The following is a 16,118-nucleotide window of genomic DNA, read 5'->3' as shown; positions in this document are numbered from 1 at the left end:
GGGGGAGAGGAGCGAAGGAGCCCCCCCTCCCTCCCTCCCTCCCTCCCTGACCCCCCCCGCGGACCCCCCCCAGCGCCCCCCCACCCCACCCCCCCGGGAGCTCATGGAAGTATGAAGGAGATGGTAGGAGGTTGTTGCGTGTGTTCGGACGAGCGGGGCTGGGCGGAGAATCCGTTAGTCTACTGCGATGGACACGCGTGTAGCGTCGCTGTCCATCAAGGTAAGAGGGGGAGGGGGAGGGCGAGACCCCCCCCAGCGGAGGGGACTGAGGGAGGGGGCGGGGGTCTGCGCCCCCCATCGCCGGGCCGGCGAAGACTGGCGTCCACTCCTGGGACTGCCCCGAGTCCGTGGGGACCTGCCCCAGCCCCACGCACACACACCTGAAGGGGAAGGGGGGCGGAGGGGGAGACCCCCCCACCCTCACCCCCATCTCAGGAGGAGGAGGGGGCGACCAGGCTTTGTTTTCTTGCCTATTGTTCCGATCATATTCTTCCCCCCCACCCCCTCCCCAAGTTGAATGAGTTTAGGGGGAGTCCTAGGAAAAGGGTGATTAATGGTGTACTTCACCCCCGCCACCACCCTGTCTGCCCCATTCCGAGTTTGGGGTGACCAGAATAAAACTCTTCCACCACCACCCCCCCACCTTAACCCCATTTGGTTCATTTGGTTCTTGCTCCGTGGTAAGAAGGGAGGTCAGAGAGAGTCAACCCTCCCCCCCCAAGCTTCCGGATTAAAAAAGGAGAGGGGTATTAGGGAGGTAAGAGAAGGCACTTAGAGCCCTGGGGGTTGAGGGTAGGTAGAGACTTTAAGGGGTTTTGAGAAGACGGTGAGACTCGGAAGGTGTTTCTAGGGAAAGGTGTGGGACGGTAGATACTGGTTTTGGGAGTTTCCGAAACAGCACATGACTAGGTGGTTCAACCCTGGAGGAATTGGGGGGTGGGGGAAGTAGAAGACACCTGGATCATGGCACCCCCTTCAGTCTTCCTCTGGGAGGCCCCCCTTTCTCCCCCGTATATCATGGGGACGGCCCCTGTTGCCCAGGAGCCCAGTTGCTGTGGGTGATGGCAGCTCCTCCCCAGAGTTAGTTTTCTGGCACCTGCCCTTGTAGGTGACTTCTGACCTGTGCTGGTCTGTTAGCTGAAGTGAAGGAGATAGAGGATCCCTTTTTTTCTGCTTTTACTACTTATTCCCCCCCCCCCTTCAAAATAACGTACGCATAGCAAACATCATCAAGACGTTCGTAGAGTGTAAATAAATATTCCCTTTTTTATGTAGTTTCTGATGACAGGGAAGAGGGAAAGCTAGGAAGAAATTGTGTGTGAGGGAGGTCATCTAAAGGTCTGAGGCAAGGACCCAAACTTCCTACCTTCCAGGGCCTACCACTGATTTTAGGAAATGGGGTTGGCTTGTTGTGTGGTTGTGTGATTGTCATGTTATGATTTTGTGTGGTCATGTAGTTGTGTGGTTGTATGTAACCCCCTTGAAGAATTTCCCAAGGAATTGGTGGAGAATAAGATATGGGAGCCAAGGAGTTTGGCTTATCCCTATGAAGCTGTACCCTCTCTACTCCCTGTGCACCCCCATCCCACCCACAATTCCTATGGGAGTCATTGAGAAAATTGCTTCAAGCCAGCTCTCAAGAGCCCCCTCCCCTTCCCCCCCATTCTGGGGCCCTTGTCCTTAAGGGGACTCTGGGCACTGACTTGACCCTTCCTACCCCACCCCCCAAGCTTGCTATGGCATCGTCCAGGTGCCCACCGGACCCTGGTTCTGCCGGAAATGTGAGTCACAGGAGCGAGCCGCCAGGGTGGTGAGTATGCTCCCCTCACATCTGCTCCCCTGGACCCTCCACCAATTTCCCTGGCAACAAGGCTGAGGCTGAGGCTGGAGAGTCTTGAGTTTAGGTCAAGCCTGGGTTCCTGAGTGCCCATCCCCCAACCCTGTTACTTAGATACCCCAATCCTGAGTGTTTGGTTCCCCCCATCGAGACCTAGAAATTTGACATTGAGCCCTCCCATCCTTTACACAGACCCCCAACTGTGATGCTGACTCCTTAATTCCTGACATTTAGCACCCACCTCCCTGACATTCAGTCTTCATCTCTAGCACTGACTCCTCCATTCCTGACACTGAGCACCCACCTCCCTGACACTCAGTCCCCATCATCGCTGACACTGAGCTCCCAACACCCCACACTGAGCCCTTCCATTCCTGACATCGACTGAGCCTCCTCATAGCAGACACTGAGCCCCTGCATCACTCCAGTTAACCTCCATCTCACTCTGAGTCTCCTATCCCTGACACTGAACACAGAGCTCCTATTTCTGACACTGTTTTTATCCCCAGCACTTAGTCCCTCAATTCCCAGAGTTGGGGGTCTTTTAAACTTACTTTCAATGGAGCCAGGGAGGGCTCAGCAGACATCCTCCCAGGCCCTCCCTTCTCCCCTGGCCATATTTTAAATGTCCTCTCTGATCCCTCCTTTTTGCCCTGTATCTTTTATAGAGGTGTGAGCTGTGCCCACACAAAGATGGGGCATTGAAGAGGACGGACAATGGAGGTGAGCGAGGGTGCCCCTTCTACTCCAACCATAGAATTAACCCTTACATGCAGGACAGCTCTCTGGGTGCTCACCTGGCCAGGCCAGATATAATTATGCTTGGCCTGGCGTGGAGGTTTCTAGTCTGGGAAGGGTTGGGGAGGGACTGGGAATTTTTTTTTTCATGATGCCATGAATTAAATGATGTTGGAGTTGTATGAAATGAATGCAAATGAAGACTGGTGGTCTGGGTTTCTTGTTGGGAGTGAGGAGGCTGGGATGGAGGAGAAGGATCCTGCTGAGATTGAGTGAATACCTGGAGGTCAAGGCTGGTCCCTGAAGCTTGTCTCTTTGCTCATAGGCTGGGCCCATGTGGTGTGTGCCCTCTACATCCCCGAGGTACAGTTTGCCAATGTGCTCACCATGGAACCCATTGTCCTACAGTATGTCCCCCACGACCGATTCAACAAGGTCAGTCCTTCCTCTGAGCCTTTCAGCTCCCTCTCCACTCACCCTTCTCGATGTCTGTTCCTCTGTCTTCTCCTTCATCCATCCATCTGTCAGGTCTCTCCACCTTCCACCATTCATCCATCAATTTCTGTGTCCATCTCACTGTCCACTCTTCCATCTGTCTTCCATCTCATTCAGTTCAGTCCAATCAGCATGTCCTTTTGCTGTGCTTCCTCAGGGCAGGGAAGGGCATTGCTGGAAGATCCCAGCATCCTCCTTCCTTGCCTCCCCTCAAACTGCCCCCTCCCTTCAAACTGCCCCGCTACACACACATATGCCTCTAAGACAAGACCCATGCTAGAGAAAATGGTTCTGGTGGAGTTGAGGGGCATATTTTTTTTGAGTAGAAATAGCACAAGACTCAAAATCTGAAGACCCAGAGTGATAATCCTGGTTCTGTCAGGTACTGGCTGTTTGACCTTGGGACAGTCATTTAAAAACCTTGATGCCCACTAGTCTTCTCAGATGTATAACAGAGATAATCATCCTTGTGCTGCCTACTTCATAGGGTAGCTGTGGAAATAAAGCTTTATAAACCTCAAGTCAATGAGTTATTATTAGGAAGGACTAGGTTGTACTTCAGGAATCCTCGATATTGTAGGACAAAAAGATATCAAGGGATTGGGGGAGAAGAGCCTTGGGAGGAAAAAGGAAGAGGGCAATGGACTGGATAGAGGCAGGAGGGTGATGGAGGCTCAATATCCCAGAACAAGGAAGGGGGTGGATGGGATAGAGGGCTGCAGAAGGAAGGGGAGCATTGGGAGGAAGGAAAATAATTAAAAATAACCTGAAGGGCTTTTTAAAGTACTGTCCCATTTGATCCTTACAACAATCCTGTGCAGCAAGTGCTATTATTAAACTCATTTTACAAATGAGGAAACTGAGTCTCAGAGAGGTTAAGTGACTTACCCAGTGTGACATAGTAAGCATCTGAGACTGGATTCAAAAACAGGCCTTCCTGACTCCAGATCCAAGGCTTTCACCCCTGAGACACCATCATTCCATTGCCTTCTCTAGACTTGTTACATCTGTGAGGAGCAGGGCCGGGAGAGCAAGGCAGCCTCAGGAGCCTGCATGACCTGTAACCGACATGGCTGTCGGCAAGCCTTCCATGTCACCTGGTGAGCCATCCCACACCCTGTTGTGCCCCTGCCCCCAGATGCCCTCTCAGAGCCACATCATGCCCCAGGAGTTCAGGGAATGGGACTGTAAAGATAAAGGACAGCAGTGGATTCAGTCTGGCAGCTCTGCCCTTCTCTTGCATGCTTATTTGCATACACTTCGGGCACATTTTCTACTAGCTATTGTTTCGAATAATACAAACTTTTAGGGGAGTAGAGGATGGTCTGGCTGGGTGGGAAGGGAGGTTGTTGGTGGTCTGCAGCTGGAGCCCTCCATCCTAACTTTCCCTGGGGTTGGGGGGCTCAGTGCTCAGATGGCTGGTCTGCTGTGTGAGGAAGAGGTCTTAGAAGTGGACAACGTCAAATACTGTGGCTACTGCAAATATCACTTCAGCAAGATGGTGAGTCGGGATGGTTCTCTCCCTTCTCTGCCCATTCCATTCAGCTCCAATCCAGCACCCCCAGAAGGGCCTTGGTTGTATACCTTTTCCGATGGCGAAGCCATTGATTGAAATGCAGTCTAGTGGGAAGAGCACTGGAATAAAGTCAGAGGGCCCTGGTACAAATCTCACCCCTTCTTCTTATACCCATATGACCTTGGGCAAGTTCCTTAACCACTCTGGGCCTCAGTTTCCTTCCCTATAAAATGAAGAGGTTAGACTACACGCTCTCTAAGGTCCTTCCAGCTCTAAATTCTGCTATCCAACCTAAAGGAAGATTTCTTGACTTGACTGGGAAGGGTGAGAGGCCAGGGAACTCTTTTTCTGTGGGGGAGAAGTTAGGGGGTTAGTCACACAGAATGGTGGAGCTGAGAGGAGAAAACATCTTTGGATACCATATAGATCTTTTGACCTGTAGGGAGGGAGGGCTCCAAGCAGAAACAGGGTGTGGATGACTTGACCTTAATGATCCTTTCCATGGGCTGGTGAGAGGAGGGTTTGACTGGAACCCCTTAAACAGCCAGCAAATTCCCCTCCACCAATCCACCAGAAGCCATCGAGGCACTCCAGTGGGGGATCAGGGGGAGGCAACAGCGGCTTTGTCGCTGGCCGGAGAAGCCAATCAGCCTCACCATCCTCTCAGGAAAAGCATGGCTCCCACCATGAGAGAGGCCCAAAGAAGGTATGTTACTTGCATGTCCTGGGCCCCAGTTCTAAAAGAGTGCACCATGTGGGAGTTCACATCCCCAAAGATGAAAAGAAGGATGCTGTATATCGCCATGGGGAGAGAAGCAATGGGCATTTGCCAAACACACACCCACACCCACAATGGCTAGGATGTCAGGGTGGGGAGAACTCTGGATTGGGAGAGACTATCTTGTTGGAATCCTGGCTTTGACCTTGGGCACACAACTTAAACAGAAGCGCAGCCTTTCTGGACCTCAGTCTCCTCATCTGCAAAATGAAGAGTTTAGATGAGGTGATCTGACATCTCTGAGACCTGGGCCCCCATTCGTGTAATCCAAGTTGATGTGCTCCTGGGGGGTGGGGGAAGGGTCCTGGGAGTAGGTCAGTTACCATTCCCAAACTGAGAAGATTGTCCTTGTGCCTGTGTTTGTCTTTATCCTTGGGTCATTCTCCACCCCACACCCACCCCTACTCCCACTGGTTCATGGTCTCTGGGTGGATGGGTATTCCCCATCCTCAGTTGGCGCCCCTCTGCACGTGGCACCGTGCTACCCTGCGTATCACCATGTGTCCCAGTGTGTATGTCCTTGCCGGATTGTGTGTCGAGCTGGGTCGCTGGCATGATAATGGAGCAAGCTATTTTTAGTAGGCAGCAGAGAGAAGGGGGAGGGGCTGGGAATCACTGAGGAACCTGTCTGTGCCTCCCCATCCCTGAGAAATACCGTCCCTGCCCCTAGTCTGGTATAAGGATGGAAGACATTGGAGGGGAGAAGGAATTGGCAGAAGAACCTCACCCTGGCCCTTCAGGGCTCCTCCCTCAGACTGCCTCCCCAGAAAAGGGGACATTTCCCTTTTGTCAACACATTAGCCTAGGACCTGGCCCAGCTCCTCGGGCCCCACTCCTTCCCCGCCCTGGACCTTCTGAGTCTTCATATACCTCAGTTTGCCCCACCTTTGCCTCTGCAGAGCCGTAAGGACAAGGATCGGCTTAAACAGAAGCACAAGAAGAGGCCTGAGTCTCCCCCCCAGAATCCTCACTCCCCCTGTGCCCCCCGTCACTGACAAGGTACCAGCTGCTGATATTCCTCCACACTGGGGAAGGGGAAGGGGAAGGGGGACAGAGGGTGGGAGTGAGGAGGGTGAGGGGGTGACAGGAAGATGGCTCACTCAAGCTACACTTCTAAGAGGGCACAAGGCCACATGGGTAGAAGTCAGGAATCTGGGGCTGGTGACCCAGATTGGTCATTGACTAGCTGGGTGGCCTTGGGGCATTCTACTTCACCTCTCTAGGACTCAGTTTCTCTGCCTGTAAAATGAAGGGGTTGAATTACGTGATCTCTGATAGTCTCAGATTTTGTGAGCACTTACCGAGGCCACTGGCTGATCACATCTCCATGCCCCTGTCCCCGAGAAGGTGGAAAGGCACCGGAAATATCTTATTCTCGCCCGACCTTGTGGACAACAGAGTTGTCAACTGCAGTTGTTGGGGCACGTTGCCCAGTTTGCAGGGTCATAGGATCATGGAATTAGAGCCAGAATCGATCTTAGAGAACATCTAATCTAACTCTCATTTTACAGAAGTGGAAACTGAGTCTTAGAGAGAGGAGGTGACATGCCACTGCCCTAACCCAGATGTCAGAGTCAGGGATGGGAGGAGATCGTAGAAACGATTACCTGGTTTCTCTCCTAGAGGAATAGCCTGTGAAGTGTACCTGGAGTAATTGAAAGCCCCCTTCTCAGGCCTTTCTCCCGATAGGATAAAACCAGACTTTTGAAATCAGCCCCCAAATCCCATTCCCTTAAATGACTGTTCACGCCTCCAGGCAAGGGAAAAGGTCTCAAGATGGGTGATTTTTACCACTCAGTCTGACCTTCCCCTCCCCTAAATAACCTCCCTTTTGCCCCTGGCCCCAGCCCTCTTTCCAACCCTTCTCATGCAACACCTTAGTTAGCCCCTCTTCTCAAAGCCTGCCCTCTCCAACTGTGCATAGCTGGGGCCCTGGTGGGTCAGACCTGCCACATAAAGAGATAGAACATCTGGCAAACAGAATTCGCTCCTCTCTTCCCTCCTGGGAGTCTCTAATCCTAAAGAGAGGGGCACTCGAAGCCCTGCCCTGCCCACCCCCACCCCCCACTCCAGCCCACCCCATTCCATCTCCAGAAAGAAACCAACCAGGGGCCCAGGGGTTTGAGAGGCCCCCTTCTTCATCTCTGCCCCTCCCTGACAGGAGGCTGGCAGCGCCAAGGGCAGTTTGGCACAGGGATCGGGTATCAGGTTGCCCCAGTGATGTTGCCATAGTGACTGCCCAAGTTGCCCAGGCATAGTAGCCTTCTCCCTCTCCCCCTTCTTTGCTTGGGGGTGGGAGGGAAACTTGGCCAGAGAATTCCTCTCCCTCACTCCTGAGGCTGAGCCCACTTGGCCTAGAGAAGCCCAAGGGGATCATAGATTGGGAGTCTGGCATCCCTGCCTCCAGCCCCGTGAAAAGGCCTTAGATCAGACGGAGCATCAGGAGAGGAGAGGAGAGGAGGCAGGGCTGGGCAGAACTGGGAATGTTCCTAACTGGCTGGCAGGGTGTGTGTGTCTATTTGGGCTGATATGAGCATGCACATAGGTGTCTGTGTGTGAGCTTGCATGAGTGCAGATATGTTTATGCCCACACACATGTGACATGTCTGCTTGCATATGTGAATGTTCATTTGTACTTCTTTGGAAGCATATGTCCACAGATGCCTATATTCCAAATGGCCAGCTGTCCCCTTATAACCCTCCCTCCCCCACAACTCTCCTTCCCTTCTCTCAGATTAGAGTCACATCTGGCTTGCCTCAGAATTCCAGCAGTTGTATAGTATAAAGAGTGAAGATTGTGGCTCTGTCTGGAGAGAGAGAGTAGAGGGTGTCTTTGGCTTCCCACCCCTGTTCTTCCCCATTATCATATTTGGGTGTCTGGGGAGGGGCTGGTTGGCAGCTTGCCAGCTTCTGCGTTCTCTTGCTTCCCATGCCTGAAAAACCCCAGCACCCCATTACATTGCTGTCCCAGCCCACATGTGGAACTTCGAAGGTTCTATCCCATTCCAAAATCCCATGATCTTCTGAGACTCTGAAGTATTGCCCCCATCATCATGCTGCCAATATACCAGGCTCCATCTCAGTCTTGGTCCATTTTGTTTCCACTGATTCTCAGGTCCTCAGTGGGACCTTAGGAGTTCCCTTCTCTGGGCCCTCTCTCACTAATTCTTCAGGCTTCTCCCCAGAGTCTGACCAGAGGAAAGGCTGGAGGAGGGGAGTGTAGACAGAGCTAAATGTGGGAATTCTTGTGTCTGGGTCAAATTCAGTTGAGGGGAGAGGGTGGGATTGTGCCAACCAAAGACAGCCTTTCCCCCAGAGAATTTGGTCCGCACCCCTATGGAGGATGAGGTGGAAGGCTGGACCTAAAGTCAAGAAGACCTGAGTTTGAATTCTACCTCAGACACTTAGTAACTGGGTAACCCTGGGCAAGTCATGTAACTTCTCTAGGCCTCAGCTTCCTCATCTATAGAGTAAACAGCTTGGACTCAGTTCCAAGGTTCCCTCCAGCTCTAAATCTGTGATCCCAAGACTCTGTGGACAAAAGGAAAGAATCATGCCGAGGACCCTGAAAGTAGCAGGTTTGGGGCGGGGGAGCACATCTCCTCTCTGATCTCTCCTCCCAGACATTGGGGCAATGGAGCAAATCCCCTGCTATCCTTCTGCTGTTCCCAGCTGTGGATGGGAGACCTCATTGGGGATGTGCCTGATTCTCAGCCGCATCGCTCTCTTTCCTCCTCAGGGCTCCTCCTCCTCTTCCTCCTCCTCTCATCATGAGGGCAGCGCTCGGGAGCCCCCAGAGGGCAGCAGGGATGCCAAAGGGAAAAAGTCTTCCAGCCACAGCCTCAGCCACAAGGGCAAGAAGCTGAGCAGCGGGAAAGGCGTGGCCAGCTTCACCTCTGCCTCCTCTTCTTCCTCCTCCTCTTCTACTGGAGGACCCTTCCAGCCCACAGGTGAGTGTGGGAGCTAAGGGGGAGCCTAAGGCACTGGAGCCCAGGCTGGTGCCAGCCCAACTCCACCTTTTAAAGAAAAAAGGATATGAGACCGAGTGTTCTAGTGACCAAGGAGCCAGTCTCAGAGCCAGGAAGACCTGAGTCCTGCCTCTGACACCTCCATTGACCCTGGGGAAGTTCCTTAACCTCTTGATGCTCTCGACAACTAAGCTGTAGAAAAGTGCTGCCCTCCACTAGTAGAGGGAGTTCTCCCATTGGCGAGTTTCCTTTAACCATTGAAATCACAGGTTCCATCTCCATCCCAGCCTTGTTGATTTATACATCATTTTCACGGTGATAGATTCAAGAAAGAAAAACACAGACAACCCCTTCCCTTTCTCTCCCTCAGTGTCCTCCAGCTCCTTTGTCCTCATCAATCCTAGCTCTTCCAAATGAGTGGCCACCACCCTAGTTCTTCTCTCCCCCATTTTCTCCTCTGGCCCAACTAGGACATGATTTCATGTGGGTTCTTCCTCCCTGCTCTGTACCTGTCCCTGTCTTCCCCCAAGAGAGCTTCCATACCCACCTCTCCCTGGACTACAGTAGCTCTAGCATAGGTGTCTTGTATTCTAGCCCTGATCTAAGTCTCCTCTATTTGTCTGCAGTCTCCTCCCTACAAAGCTCCCCAGACTTCTCATCTTTCCCCAAACTGGAGCAGCCCGAGGAGGAGAAGTACCCCAAGACAACGCCCCCTGGGCCACCACCCCCTGTCTCACCACCTTCCTCTGAGCCCCCCAAGGCTGATGTCTTTGAGCAGAAGGTGGTGTTTTCTGGCTTCGGCTCCATCATGCGCTTCTCCACATCTGCTTCGGGCACAGCTCGGGCCCGGGTGCCATCTCCAGGAGCATACAAGGCCCCCCATATCCCCGGGGGAGGCACTGGGCCTGGAAGCCACAAGAGGATGCCCTCACTGAGTGCTGCCTCAGAGGAGGTGGTTGAGGGCCTGAAGGAGAAGAAACATAAAGGGAGCAAGAAGAATCGACACGGGCCTGGGAGGCCCAAGGGGAGTAGGAACAAGGAAGGGGTGGGAGGGCCCTTGGCACCATCCCTTCCGGGGGCCCAGCTGGCTGGCTTCACTGCCACAGCAGCCTCACCCTTCTCAGGGGGTTCACTGGTCAGTTCCGGTGTGAACAATGCCTCTGCTTCCCGGGCCTTTGGACACCAAGCAGCCCTGCCCAGCCTTAGCCTTGAGTCTCCACTACTTGGGGCAGGTAGGAATCTTCTGCTGTCTCGCATGGGAGAGAGGGAAGGTGCTAGCATGGGGAGGAGAGGGGTCTGCCTGTCTGTAACTGTAACACAAACTAATAACAGAAAGATACTGAAAATAGCCTATCAGGAGGACTTGGGGGGGGGGGCAAGGCAAGAGATGGGTGAAGTCATATGCCAGTCCAAAGTCTGTCCCATCCTTGTTTCCAGCACTCAGTCATACAGGGATTAAGCCACAGAATTCCTATAAGAGGATTTCTGAGGGTGGCCAGGCAGGATGACCAGATTCCCATTACAGGAGATGTGTCCAAGTGGGAGAGAGACACTTTAAACTTAGGGTGAAGTGGGGTTACTTGGAGATGAGATGAGCTTTCTCCTGTGTCTGATCCCTTCCCCATAGGAATCTACACCAGTAACAAGGACCCCATCTCACATGGTGGTGGGGTCCTTCGGGCTGTGTGCAGTACGCCTCTCTCCTCCAGCCTCTTGGGCCCCACAGGCACCTCATCTCTGCCCCAGCTTAGCCGGTCCCCCTTCGCCAGCACCCTCCCTGCCTCCTCTGCCTCCATCTCCACCACCCAGGTAAGACAGGTGGTATGGTCTGTCCGAGCCCTCTAAAGGCATTGAATTACAAAAAATCTCTACCCTGTGATGTCCATGCCTCCTAGGGAACCAGCCCCTCACTCTTCCCTCTCCTTCCAGGGCCACAATTTATGTCTTTTGTTGAGTCCAGGAAAACTCTGCCTTTCTCCCCTCCAGGTGTTTTCTTTGGCAGGCTCTACCTTCAGCCTTCCTTCTTCCCACATCTTTGGTACCCCCATGGGCTCCGTTAACCCGCTCCTCACCCAGGCAGAGAACAGCCGAACAGGTATGTGGGTGGGTGGGCAGACAGGGTCCCTTCTCCTCCCCTCCCAAGAACTCAGCTCAAATGGGTGGGTGGGTGAAAGAATGATCACCCTTGCTGAATTTCTGGTGCGCTTTAAGCTTTGCAGAGCACCTTCCTCACAGACCCCACACCTACCCCCGTGAAGTTAGTAGTACAGATATTATTAGGCTTGTTTTACAGACAAGGAAACTGAGGCTCAGAGAGATTAAGTGATTTGCTTAGGAAGGGAGGAGTAAATCAGGATTTGAATCTCGGTTTTCTGGCCTCTAGCAGCCGCTCCGCCGTGCCCTACGAGGGTCTGTTACCCGGCTGTGTCCATATGGCCCCTCGAGAAACTTGTGAAGAGCTGCGGCCCCTCTCCGCGCCCCCCGCCCCATTCAGTCAGGGAACAAATGGTCTCCGGCTTTCCCGGCTGCAGCTCTGCCTCTGGCCCCCTAGAGGGAGCCCCGGCCCGGGAGCGGCCGTGATCTGATTGGCGGGGAGACACCACCTGTTCCCCCCCCAGGAGGCGGGGCTTTCCCACCTGGGTCCATCCAAAGGCCCGGAGCCCACTTCCTGCGGGAAACTAGTGTCGGACGCTTCTTCAGTGACTAGTTAGAAGGAAGTCGGGGGGGGGGGCATCTGAGGAGAAACCACCTAGCTCGGGAAGAGCCCGTCTGAAAGAAATCAGGGGTGTGTGTCCCGCTGCGTGCGGGGACTCCCTGGGGGCCGTGGGACCCCGGGCCCGGCCAGGGGTGCCCCGGGAACCCCGGGGAGGGGAAGGCGGCGTGCCCCGAGGACCGCGCTGAGCTTCCTCTTTTCTTTTCCAGAGCCTAGCCTGGAGGACTGCAGCTTCGGGTGCCGGGGCACCTCTCCCCAAGAGAGCCTGTCATCCATGTGAGTTGGGGAGGGAGGACTGGGAATGGGCTGGGGGCAGGGGGCGCCCATGGATGAGTTCAGGGACCAGTGTCCTTGTCTCTGACCCCGCAGGTCACCCATCAGCAGCCTCCCCACGCTCTTCGACCAGACAGCACCCTCCGCCCCGTGCACCAGCAGCCAGCTGGATCCAGCAGCCCAGGGCACAGCCAACATGGAGCAGCTGCTGGAGAAGCAGGGCAACGGGGAGGCCGGAGTCAATAGTAAGGAGGCCTGGCCCTGGGGGACGGGAGCGGAGAGGGAGTTTGCTCCTCAGAATGCCCAGAATGCCGCTCCAGCCTCTGCTCCCTCTGGCCTCTGCCTCCCCAGGCCCTCCCCATCCCCACCCCCAGCTCTTCTGGGGCTGCTGCCCCTCCCTGATCCCCTTCTCTCTCCCCCACTCCAGTTGTAGAAATGCTGAAAGCTCTACACTCGCTGCAGAAGGAGAACCAGAGACTTCAGGAACAGATCATGAGCCTAACAGCAAAGAAGGAACGACTCCAGATCCTCAATGTGCAACTCTCAGTGCCCTTCCCTGTGGTACCTGCTGGGGTGCCCACTGCCAATGGGCCCACCCCTCAGGGTCCCTACTGCCTGCCACCCAATGGTGAGCGCAATACCTAGGGCTCTACCAGGCCCAATGGGGGAGATGATCTGGTAAGGTTGAGCTGGCAGTGGCTTTCTCCTGATGCCCACCATCCCTTCTCACTTATCTCCTCAGCTGGCAGCAGTGACTCCCTAAGCACCAGCAAAAGCCCTCCCGGCAAGAACAGCTTTGGCCTGGAGAATTCCCTCTCCATGTCTTCCGAGGTATGGGCAGGGAAGGCCTTGGGCAGGAGGGGACTCACTCTAGGCAGATCTCCTGGCATGGGGAGGGGTGCCAGGTAGCATTCTTGCTTCTGATGCCCAGTACCCTTTCAGGGGCCCCTGGGCGGTACCCACATCCAACTTGGCCTCCATCACTGTGGACAGCCTGCCAGTTTGGCACAGGTTCTCCCCTTACCTCCCCCTATCCTGGGGGGAGGCAGCTGGCTTGATGGAGTCAATGGTGGTAGAGCATTCTTCAAGGCTGGAGCTGTTGCTTAGGAGGGAAGCAGGTGGCAGTAGGGGATGGCAGCATTGGCTCAGTGCTGATCCATTTTGCTCTGGTTCTGACCTCAATCTCTCCTCCTCCAGGACCCTCACTCTGGGTGCCCAAGCCGAAGCAGCTCCTCACTGTCCTTCCACAGCACACCTCCACCCTTGCCCCTCCTGCAGCAGAGTCCAGCTACCCTGCCCCTGGCCCTGCCTGGCCCCCCAGCCCCTCAGCAGCCACAGTCACAAAATGGGCTGGGCCGGGGAGCTGGAGGAGTTGGTTTAGGGACTGTGTCCATGGCTGACGGGCTTCTCGGAGGTCTAGCAGGGGGAGGGACACTGCCCCTCAATGGACTTTTGGGTGGGCTTAATGGGGCTGTGGCCCCCCCAACACCCACCGGCCTAAACCAGGGCAGCGGAACGCCAACAATGCAACTACCAGGGGGCCTCAGCAGGTGAGAGGGCGGGGGGGAAACCCAGCTTTAGAGAAAGAGAGAGAGAACATGTCCAAACTATATAGGATCCCCTCCACACCCATCCTAGAGAAATGCTCTGTACACAGCTCAAAGAGATTCTCCTCCCATCTCACAAACACTTCTACCTTTAGAGACTTTGCCACCCTCCGTCTATTCTTCCAGCCCAGTCCATTAAGTGTTTCCTCAGCACTGAGATTCTGTCTCCTGCTTCTTTCCCTGGTCCTGGGCGGAATGAGGGGTGAACAATATGACTGGTCCCTGAACTCTTGACGTAACTTATATGGGCCCCTCCTGCTATAGTCAGGTCTTTCCTGTAGTCTGACCCGAGGAGAGGCCAGAGACCTGCCTTCCCTCCCCCTTAATGGCTTCCCCACTTTCTGGTCCTGAGGGAGCCCCTCATTTCCTTGGGCAGAGAGAGAGTGTGCCCTGATATCTCTTTCTTTCTCCCCCCCCCCCACCTTGGCTGTCAGCCTGACGGAACAGCAGAGACACTTCCTCCAGCAACAGGAACAGCAGCTTCAGCAGCTCCAGCAGCTTCTGACCTCGCCCCAGCTGACCCCGGTAACTCAAGCTCAGTCACCCCCAACCTTATGAGAATTCCCAGGGTCCACCTCAACTCTCAGGAATATTCCTAGGGAATCAACCAAATGCCTCAGGGATTCCCTTTCCCTCCCTCTCCTCTTCCAATTATGGCATTGCCTGACAGTGCCCACAGCAGGCAGAGCTTCTGCAGTGAGGCCAGCGTGGAAAGAGTGCTGACTTCTTTGCTGTAAGAGGACTCAGGTTCAAATCCTGGCTCTTCTCCTTTCTACCTGTATGATCTTGGATGTATCAGTTCCCTTCTCTAGCCTCAGTTTCTTCCCCTGTAAAATGAGACAGGGATATACCTAGTGATCTCTCGGGTCCATTCCAGCTCTGAATCTATGCTTTCAGGTTCTCCGGCGCGCCCCCCTCCCCCCAGTTCTAGATCCTTAGCCTGTAATTACTGGGTGTGAGAATGGAGAAGGGAAGGAAAGCTCAAAAACCAGCCCAGCCCCACCTACCCTGTCCCTCTGCCCTCCAGGACCACCAGACTGTTGTGTACCAGATGATCCAGCAGATCCAGCAGAAGCGGGAGCTGCAGCGGCTGCAGATGTCTGGAGGCTCCCAGCTCCCCATGGCCAGCCTGCTGGCAGGCGGCACAGCCCCTCTGCTGCCCTCGGGCACCCCTGGTCTCCTGCCCTCAGCAGCTGCCCCACCCCTGCTGCCCGCGGGCTCCCTGGTGGCCCCGGCGCTGGGCACTGGCACCACCCTCATGGCGGCAGCGGCAGGCGGGCCCCCTGTCCTCACCGCCCAGACCAACCCCTTCCTCAGCCTCCCCGGGGCGGACAACAGCGGGCAGAAAGGAGGGGTGGGTACCTTGCCCTCTGGGGTCCCCTCTCACCCTTTTCCCCCTGGCACTCTGGAGGGTCGAGTTGTAGCCACAGCAGAAGGAAGCAGGAAGAAAAAGCCAGCAGGGTAGAGAGGTGCCAGCCCAGTGGTCACCGGTCTAGGCCTGGCCCAGGTGGGCTCTGAGGTTGGAGCTTCTCCTCCCTCTTTTCACAGCTCACATTTGGGGTCACAGTCCCCCTTGCTCCTGCTCCAGAGGAGATCTTGGTCGTTTCTCTGTGGAGTCACAGATCGGCCTGGCTTTCTCTGACTAGAGGCTGGGTGGTTAAAGGGTATCAAAGGGACTGTGGCAGGAAAGGGGACCAGGGTGCAAGAGGAGGTGGACATCACCTCCTGCTAACGCCCCAGTCTTGTCTCCTCTCCTCTCCTTCCAGAGCGGTGACAAAGGATCCTCATGCAACCAGGAAAAAGGCTAAACCAACCCCTCCCCCTCCCTGCCCTAGGGGGGCTTCAGGGGAAGCCCGGCCCCAGAGGGGGCCCAGCCGCGAGCAGGCGCCTGTGCTCAGACACTGGAAAGCCCTGGCATAAAGGAGGTGGAAATGGGTCTCACCCATCCCATGCTGAGATCCTGCCACCAGCCTGGCCAAAGGACTAAGCAGGGTTTTTATCAGGGGGGGAGCCCAGAGAAAGATGGGGCAGAGATATGAGTCTGTCGCTCCTCCCTCAGTCAGGAGGTTCAGCTCCAACTTATCCGTATCCTTTGCAATTTTAATATTTTGAGGTCAGCCCCTCTTCTTCCCTCCTCCCCATCACCCCTCTCCATCCCTCCACGTCCCACTTGCCTCTTGGCTAGGGATCTAG

The 16,118-nt window shown here is 54.9% G+C and overlaps 1 protein-coding gene across 1 annotated transcript; it reads left to right on the top strand.

The window, feature by feature from the left end:
• The first annotated feature begins 84 nt into the window (after positions 1–84).
• On the top strand, positions 85–16,112 carry MLLT6 (MLLT6, PHD finger containing). Its single transcript, XM_027872906.1, is given in 21 exon segments — positions 85–220; positions 1,731–1,810; positions 2,506–2,560; positions 2,901–3,010; positions 4,067–4,170; positions 4,478–4,571; positions 5,161–5,292; positions 6,264–6,326; positions 6,328–6,363; positions 9,104–9,314; positions 9,959–10,564; positions 10,960–11,141; positions 11,319–11,427; positions 12,255–12,321; positions 12,415–12,563; positions 12,746–12,946; positions 13,061–13,149; positions 13,516–13,868; positions 14,360–14,450; positions 14,953–15,279; positions 15,692–16,112. Coding segments are annotated over 21 exon segments (3,210 nt in total). The 5' UTR covers positions 85–111; the 3' UTR covers positions 15,734–16,112.
• Positions 16,113–16,118: the final 6 nt, after the last annotated feature.

Source organism: Vombatus ursinus, unplaced genomic scaffold (genome assembly GCF_900497805.2).
Source record: "Vombatus ursinus unplaced genomic scaffold, bare-nosed wombat genome assembly UNPS02014801.1, whole genome shotgun sequence".
NCBI lineage: Eukaryota > Metazoa > Chordata > Mammalia > Diprotodontia > Vombatidae > Vombatus > Vombatus ursinus.
The sequence above is the reverse complement of the archived record's forward strand: the minus strand, read 5'-3'. Positions and strand labels throughout refer to the sequence as shown.